Below are 8883 nucleotides of genomic sequence, written 5' to 3' on the forward strand. Positions count from 1 at the left end.
TATATATATATATATATATATGTACCACCAGTTTGGTGCAGTGCACGAAACACTATGCAGGAGCCTTTCTTAATCGTGGCCACTACGGTGAAATGGAGGTATCTGGCGTACCTGCTTACTGACTTCTTTTGTGGGACGGCACAGTTGGCTGGTAGTTAATAGGGAGAGCTGTGGTACACTTTCCAAGAGAATGACTTTCTTGCAGATGTAAGCCTTCTGGAGTTGCATGACTTGTGACAGTTGACAAGAGTGAATAATTCTTATATATGCATATCCGTGTTATACTCTTTATCCACCAAAGTGTCTCACAAGTCAGGAGAGGGCCACCGTAGCCTCTGCGCGTCTGATTACTCTAATTAGCCGGTGATCTCTGATCTGTGGTTGCCTTTAACACGTACAGGTCCCGTAAAGGGAATGTATAGCACTTTCGGAACTTCTGATGGGATCAAGGAATGCAGCTAGTAACGCTATTTGATGACGTGCAACTCTAGAAGGCTTCAGATCGTTCAAAGTGTGGTTCATATTTAGATATGGTTTTCATTTCATCGTCCAACTTCCTTGTAACTGGATTTGTACGCCATATAAACTTCGTAATAGTTGCCGTGAAGGCACGTTGCTTGCTAGTTTGCGTTGGATTTCCTGTTTTTCGTCGTCTCATGCTTCCAACCCTGTTTTATGAGCGTACCTAACCCGATTACCCTAGCCGACCACATCACGAGTACCAAGAGCAACATTTTTGGGGCGATTGACGTATAGAGATTAATTTTGTTGAGTTGAAGTTGAATGAAACCAGTTTATCAGGTACTTCAACCTCCTGTCATCCTGTTCTAGTGTCCTCGCTCTCGCACTCTCTCACTTCTTCGGGATTCCTCTCTGGTGGCGGTGGATCAGGCAGTCAGTACGATTTGCTTTCGGAAGCCACAAATTTCAACGGGAATTCTACTACAGGTCCACATTATGGTACTTTGTTAACAGTTCCAACGGCAGACTGTCGTAACGGACCAAATCACATGGTCTCCAGTCCAAGTTATCATTCCGCTCAGGTGGCCTGGAATCCAGGGTCCGGTCAGCGTCGCCTATCTGATGGTTCTTGCGTACTTGATACGCTTTCAACCGCACTTACCCCCAGCATGGAGTCTGGTCACACCCCGATGTCTCGGGTCGGTAACTCAATGGTTTGTAGCTCTAGACTCACAGGTCACACGTGCATCGCTGAAAAAGAATCTCCGGTTACTGCATTTCCGTCGCTTGCAAACTTTCCCCCGCATGCTTCGGTTGGAAGATCTATGGAGCAGACTGCGGATTCAGTCTCACTTAGTAGCGCAAGTTCAACACTGTCGTACAGCTTTGAGTATGGTGTAAGTCTGCTACAGTTTCCATCATTTTAGCGGGCACTTAGCTCTTCCTTTTATTTGGTCTTTGGTCACTTCATACACTGTCCCCAGGCATCATGAACTTCTGAGTGTTACGTTACGCTTAGCGCTTAGTTACCGAATTACCGGTATCCTTCTCCTTGTTATCTGGATAAATCCCTTTCATTGAGTATTTTGGTTTTAAATCCTTTCGGGTACGGTCAGCATTCTTTTGAAGTGTTTCCGAAGACTCCTGGAAGTCAGGTTAGGGTGACGTATCCGCGTTTGATAAATGGTCGCCTGATTATTCACCCATGTAGGACACCATCCAGGTAGCTTTAATTTGAGCAACAGTCCCTTTTCAAGCGACAATTTCACTTACAGCTTCGAATTTAGAAACAGGAATCTACCGCCAGAGAAATAAATTCCTTATCCTGTCATGCGATGATAGCTTGCTTCGCAATTACTTATCGTTAATAACTGCGCCAACCAGCTTGAGCAGGGAGTTAACTGGCAGTCAAGGATTTGCGTAGCTGACTCCCCTCACCTGCTAAGCCCCAAGTAGAGCCAGGCATCACTACACTTTTTCGAGTTGCGTCACAGGCTTTGCCACATTTCATGTATCATTCTGCTTCAGACCGCTTATCGCCACGGATCTAGTGTATCGCCCACCGCTCCTTCTGGCAATCCAGACGGCTCGAAACCTGAAGAGACCGTCTCATTGCCTCCATCGCCATCGGGCATGGCCGTTCTGATTAAAAATGAAGTTCGCTTGTCAGTTCCGTCATCTGTCAAAACTTCTGAGATGTGCCCTTCACCTGCCTTCTATACTTTGGGATGTGCACTCCACGGATCTGAACCAGATTTCAGTCCACAGTCCCAGTCTCTTCATCCTCCCACCGTGTTGCCCGGTGTTTGCAGTTCTGCAATTCCACGGACATCCAGCCGCAGTTGCTGGGCTGCTGTATTTGGTTATCCGGTCGAACCTCGGCTGAACACGGAGCAGACGATGGGAGGTTGGCCAATGAATACCTATACGGATCCTAACCCCGGAATGGGTGGTGAGTATCACTTGTTTGGAGGACTTGCATTGTTATCATTTTCAAGGTCACTGATTTCTACCCATTTCGATGAAGTTCTTGGAATATAAAAATGCGGCACATGCACGACCGGTCTTTATGGTCATTTCAAAGAAATTCAAACCAACTAACGTAACTCCAGTTGTTTTCTAGGGTGCCAATCAAGAGCGACGCTTTAGAAAATCCGAAATTGTGCCAACCTGTAACTTCAACTATTTTATGTAACTTATTTACCTGCCAGTGGAAACTGTGACAAGCAGGGCCCTTCGAAAGTAACTTCTAAATGGTAGGTATCACTCACAAGATAGGTCTACTCCGCTTGAGGCAGCTCAGTGGTTGGAGCGTGAACTAAATGATCGGAAGGTCCATGGTTCGAACCCAATGTCGGGATCTGGATTGGTCCTGTCTAGGTTTCGTGGCAGTATCTCAGTCCTCGTGCATCCTTCGAGGGGGCATGACAGCTAGGCACCGAAAGGGTCGAGGGGGCATGCTAGGCACCGAAAGGGTGTTACGACTGAACGATTATTTATTAGTACTGCGCCAAAAGTAACCAACTGAGGTAATCAGCACTGATGCAGAAGGATTCACTGCATATCATGCGCTGGTCGTTTCTGTCTCCATTCTCCTTTACATCGAATATCCACAACCATAACGTGACACGTTCATTGTTACAGGAACGTTGTCCACATGCAAATTCTGGGGTAGTTATTTTATCAAAGCAAACTTATGAAGAACAAGAGTGGAGGCGACTTAAGCTACAACCACCTAAAATCTTAAGCTTATCGAGGCAAGAAGCAAAGAAAGGGTATTGGTTGTATGGCCAGCAGTGTCAGAATCCGCAAAAAGCTTGTGCGTTGCATCAATAGATGTGATGAGGGTATACAGCCCTGTACACGTATTGCTTACTTTGTGATGAAAAGCAGTTGGCCAAACTAATTACTTTCTACGCAATGTGATCATTGATTCAAATTACCACCGTCCATTTCTAGCCAGATCATCCTCACGAAGTACCAACCACCCGAGGAGAGCATATTCGCTTTTTACTTTGAGTTTTAGTCAACGGTTAGGTGTCTCTCAGAAGGGACTAGTGAAGATCATATGATATCTGATGGGACAGTTGTACTAGTAAATTTGTTTCTATTTTCCCCGTCATTTTGATGAGCCAGTTCAGTATGACATTTGTTTTCAAAGCCATCTGGCCCTAGGACAGGAACGAATAACTGGTAGTGGTCATAGACCATTCCTTCAGAAAGTGTCATTAAACGTTTGAGGATAAAACCTGTTTGTTGAAGTGGTTTTAACATGCACTAGTACGGCTCTTTCCGACCCCGATGGGACTTGCTTTTGGATAGGATCACTGTAATTGCTTTTTCACAGCTAGTGTTTGATCCTCCGTCCAGTGCGCTAACGACTCAGCTGGGAGCTTCCAATTCGTTGCTCTATCCATATTTTGTTTACCTCGCAGGTTAAGCAACTGCAGTCATCTGGTACCCCGGTTGCTAGCTGACGGTGTGTGTAAACTTTCGGGACTAAGTTCGTCGATGTTTGTTGTTGATTCCAAAGGATATGTAACTCCACCGATAGGCGTCTTCATGTTGCGATGTTCACTTCGTAACTTGCCTTCCACTGTAGCTGTATCATAGTATGTCAAGTCTAATAATCTTTTTGCTCTTCATGATCGTGTGAATTACTTTTTTCATCCGATTTTCGTCCCTTTTGTTGATCCCAATGAGTAGGTTCTGCTTTTTCGTCACTCCTCCCCAATCCCCGGTGCCATTCGTCAGCCTTAGCGATGCGATTCCAGTCTGCATACTTTTCTTTATGGTAACTTGCTTGGACAACAAAAATTTAACTTTGGTTTCCTTCGTCGTAGATATGACTTCAGTCTTTTTCCAAGCTACTTATTTGACTCTCATTAGCCCAAGGAGATTTGTCCTTATCAGACTATATTTGACCAGGTGGTTCGTAAATGTCAGAATCTGATGCGCATCGGTCTCCTGCCCTGGATACAGGCGCTAGCAATAACATCATAGCCGCTTTTAGTCACTTGTGAACCTTCAAAGAAAGTCCCTTTTTCTTCGTACCTTCCATCATAAGGTCATTCTCTCGATGTTTGCCATCCTTCCACCACTTACCATGTACAGTGATTGCGTTTTTGCTGCAATTATGGCTACGTCTCAGCAATGTTCCTGGTTCATCTCTCCCATTCCAGTTTCCCAAACCTGCTTAGGCATGCCGTAGTTTCCACTGACCGCTCTGATTGAAAATCAAAGACTGTTGTTTTGCAGACTCGTCGGACTAAATTCCATAAATCTCTCTCAACGTTGTGTTACTTTATCAAACACGATAGTATATACTTGCCACACGAATGGGGTGAAATGACAGTGCGTGGGCTGTCGACGGATTTTCAGCAATCTTCTGAGTAGTACATTACAAAGATGAAATGACAGTGGTTTTAGAGGCCTAAAACCGAACAAAAGGATTCGCAACGATGACTTTGCTGTTCTGGTAGAAGAGGAAGAGAAAAAATATGACACAAAATAATGAGCTACTCATGGTGAAGGACCGGTGGACGTTTCTTGTGCTCTTTTGAATCCAGTATACCTAACCAGTACACAATGGAGAACGTAGTGTCCTATATTGATCTAGAAAATGCGAGTAGTCGTGAACAGGCGTTGTCTGAGAAGGGGTTTTCGTAATCATAGGAAGTGTCTCCGTTTGAAAAGATACTTAGCCAATCATTCGTTTCACGTTAAATTTTTCCATTGGTTTGACACCACACTTCATCGTCATAATACCACTCAAGTCATCTGTTAATACTGCTGGAATGATAAGGCGTAACGTTGTCAGGGCGATGGAATGAACGTACTTGCGTTCGCATTGCCAATCCTTTTATGGTGGTCGAATTCATGTGTTTCATATCCACAATTCATTTGTACTTATTCCCTCTCCGACTTGTTATAAACTCAGCCATACCGGCTTGGTTGAAGAGCTTGCGTCTGCACAAATACGCTGGGCTCTTTGAGCGCTTGACCTATGACGAATTTATGAACATTACTGAAGCGTGGTTGGAAAGTCACGTGAGTGAATTCTCTCATGCAGCTAGATGCATTCATCCTATCTAGTAAATACCGTCGTTTTATTTTCTTATATTCAGTTGTGATTAGAAGACTCGAGTTTTGAATGATGTCCTGTCAAGACTTTTTTTTGTTGCAATCTCGTAGCTTTTACCCGAAACTGGCCAATTTTTCATTTAATTATGGTCACGAGTGTGTAAAAGTTACTGGTCTGCAAAGCTCTTTTTATGTGCTTTAATGGTATCCATATCCATGAACTGAATAAACGTATTGTGGAAACTGACTCAAAACTCAACAGGTGTTTAGTGTGTACTGCCGCTTGGTTTTCTTCCCGTAATACTGCCAGGGGGTCGTCGTAGAGAATTTACTGTGAATACGGACCACCCTTGTTGTTTGGCACTGGGTTACGTATATTGAAGAGGTGCGGGCCGAAGCTAGATTGTCAGCGAATTTATTGTCATACTGGCCAACAGTGCGCACTATTTACACTGCGTATGTACTGTACCAAACGCTATTCCGTGTATTTGTTTCCTCCGGATTTTCTCTGCTGTCATTCACCATAGAGTATTCGACTTAGTTGTAGTTAGCTTCTGGATTTGTGGAATTTTTTACAATTTTCTGTCAGGAAGGGAGTGGGATTTCCCAAACAGTAATGGTGTGCATGCGAATTCTACACATTCTGCAACCGTCTACAATTGATCAAGAAGACCCATTGGACTTCAACCATCCATTTTGCCTCCTGACTTCGAATGCCTGACGGGTGGGTCAGTCGATCAGCGTAACCAGCATCATTGGTTGTTGAAACAGTCCGACACGCTTAAAGCTATTCCACATTGTGAACAGTTTCCTTCGTGAAAATATACTGCGACGTCTTGAATATCGTAACCGGTGAAACACCAGGCGGCCCTGTTGCAGCACATTCAGATGAAAAATATCGTAAATGGGAATTCAGTTAGGCTTCGGGTGTCTCTTGTGAAAACCAAGTTGGTATGCAAATGAGTGTATTTGGCGAAGTCCGAAACGTGATTATGGCCATTTCGTTGATCCAGTTGGTGGCTGATCAACCTGCGGGTTGTTTACTCACGTTCTCTGTTTTCTGGATTGCACACACTAATGAAGTTTTGTCTTCGATATGAAGCATCGGTGTTACGGCAGTGAATCATCGGTGTTGAACACTGATGTCATGCTGTCGATGATGATGATGATGCTTCGATATGATCACAGTTAATCAGTTGGGTTCGATAAAGGATAGCATGTGAATCCTCCTTATCGTCTTTCAATCGAGAAATTATTTCTGTTCCCTAATAGAAAAATTTTATCGAGTAGTCTCCTGGTCAATCATCCTCGGTAGCGTCTCAAGGAACTGAAAACTTTGTCGTAAATCTGATACAGTAAAGCGAACCAGCTGTTGCTGAAGGTCGTACGGAATCAGTTAGTTAGACCTAAAAGGTCCATAAGTTGCACCAATGAATCAAGTGTTTCCAGCAGATGCTCCAGAATCCTCTCCGTCTAAAACACACGCAACTGAAGAACCGCCTCGGTTGATTTGATCGGACATGGGGCACAGAGTTTAGAAGTCACGAGATTATACCTTATAAAATAATAAAGATGGAGTGATATGGTATTCAGCGTTGATAAAAATGCGATCTCGACGCACCAACCCACTGGATTTACTACTACGAGAATGCAGAAAGACAGAAGGTGATTCACGCTAGCCAGATTCACAATCCATGTTTTTTTACTGTTTGTAATTCCACTTTTTGTCAAAGGGGAACGTTGCTTGGTTGCTTTGTCAGATGAATTTATCATCACTATCACTCATTTCCATTCCTGTGTGAAAATAGCATTCAACATGACCGTGGTTCGCTCCTTACAACCTGCTTTTCGATATGCTAGCGTTGCTTCCCCGTTTGTTTGAAAAGTGTGGATTTGAAGCCATAAAGTTAATATATAGACACAATTGCAATTCCCGTAGACAACAGAAAGAGCTTGGTCGTCATCGGGAATGGACTGAAGAGAGTTAGCAGTGGAGTTTGAGCAAACGTTTTGCATATTTTAATAAAAAGAATGTATTACTCGTTGGGAATAATGTAAACCATGAAATGTGCAGAACTTAGCACACAGTGTGGGTTGACTCCGATAGCGTTTTGTACCGACAATTTTTCACTACGCCGTTCGACACTCCGTTCAGTAGGCATTGGACTTCGGCCAATAGACACTACACTTAGGCAACACTTCAGCTATTCAACGCGATTCGGGATATGAGTTGGTCACTCTGGTTCTGGAGTTTGAGTGTGAAGTTGTACCGGTGCCTGATGTGAATTGGGAGTGGGCGTCATTTCATAGTTGATACGGCTTTGGAGATCGTGAACAGTATGGACCAACATAACACCCTTGTCAACTAGCCGCACCCTCTCACAAAACCGTCAGGCTTGTGTTAAGAAAAGTCAGGTTAGCGGATAAGCTCCATGTGCCACATGGCAATAAAAGTGGCCCGAAGCTACGTATGCCCTTCAGACAGTCGGTAGTAGGCAAGACGGGAATTTCTATTGGTTTTCAGCCATGCGCTGTCAAGTAAGCCACGATACGATAACCACCTTCCGCCCATTTGGCTCGTTTTGCATCCCTGAGCTTATCAAACAGACAAGTATGGGGGGTACACCGGAAGAATCCGAGTCGATTGCATGGCTCAGTGATATTCTGCTGAAATACGACCGTCGATTCGTTAGGCATTTTGAAGATATAGAGCAGTGTAAGGACACGGCTGTTGGCTTACAAAATCAGGCGGTTGATTAGTGAGTGAGAGTTTGGGAGACTGGACCTGAACACCTAGGGTGGAATGGGATTCGGAATCGTGTTCTGTACGACACAAAAGTAGAAAAGCGATTATATGGATCCGGAAGAATTTAGCGTTGACGTTACTCACGCTGCTGAATTTGGCAAGGACCTGCGTTCCACAGCACTCGCTAAATATCTTGATGGATACCTGTTTACATTGAAGAATTCACAAATGGGACTCCAGGTTAAGTGATTGAGAAAGATACTTTCTGAGTACTATAAAGTCAGAGGTGGTTGGTAGAGGGGTCTCTTTGGTCCAAAAAGAACAATGTTTCAAATGTTTCCCTACCAAAGCCAACTCAGACATGACTACAAATGAATTGCCACTCGTCCTCCTAAGCTTCTGACTTATATTGAGGAGCAATTTTGTCCATTCAGTTGCCCAGTAGGTTGTAGTGTATTTTGTCCTTCATTCGATTGCATTTCATTTAGTCGATTTTCAAGATTTCCTCGGCTTCATATGTGTGCATTTGAGTTGCTGCCGGGTGAAGAACACGCATTACAAGAACAGCTATCCCTTTCTGGCGGCAACATATA

General features: G+C 44.0%; 2 protein-coding genes across 2 annotated transcripts in view; one reads left to right on the forward strand and one right to left on the reverse strand.

The window, feature by feature from the left end:
- The window catches only part of T265_02893 (hypothetical protein), a gene marked incomplete at both ends in the record, with an annotated part of 3446 nt that extends 1350 nt beyond the window's left edge, over nt 1-2096 (reverse strand). Inside the window, one exon of the mRNA XM_009167246.1 lies at nt 2025-2096. Coding sequence (XP_009165510.1) covers nt 2025-2096 — 72 coding nt within the window. The remainder of the gene's footprint in view (nt 1-2024) is intronic.
- The window catches only part of T265_02894 (hypothetical protein), a gene marked incomplete at both ends in the record, with an annotated part of 23837 nt that overhangs the window by 4142 nt on the left and 10812 nt on the right, over nt 1-8883 (forward strand). The window contains 4 exons of the mRNA XM_009167247.1: nt 832-1358; nt 1990-2487; nt 2756-2852; nt 5402-5511. Of these exons, the coding sequence (XP_009165511.1) occupies nt 832-1358; nt 1990-2487; nt 2756-2852; nt 5402-5511 (1232 nt within the window). The remainder of the gene's footprint in view (nt 1-831; nt 1359-1989; nt 2488-2755; nt 2853-5401; nt 5512-8883) is intronic.

This window comes from Opisthorchis viverrini (assembly GCF_000715545.1).
Source record: "Opisthorchis viverrini unplaced genomic scaffold opera_v5_40, whole genome shotgun sequence".
NCBI classification, from domain to species: Eukaryota; Metazoa; Platyhelminthes; class Trematoda; order Opisthorchiida; family Opisthorchiidae; genus Opisthorchis; species Opisthorchis viverrini.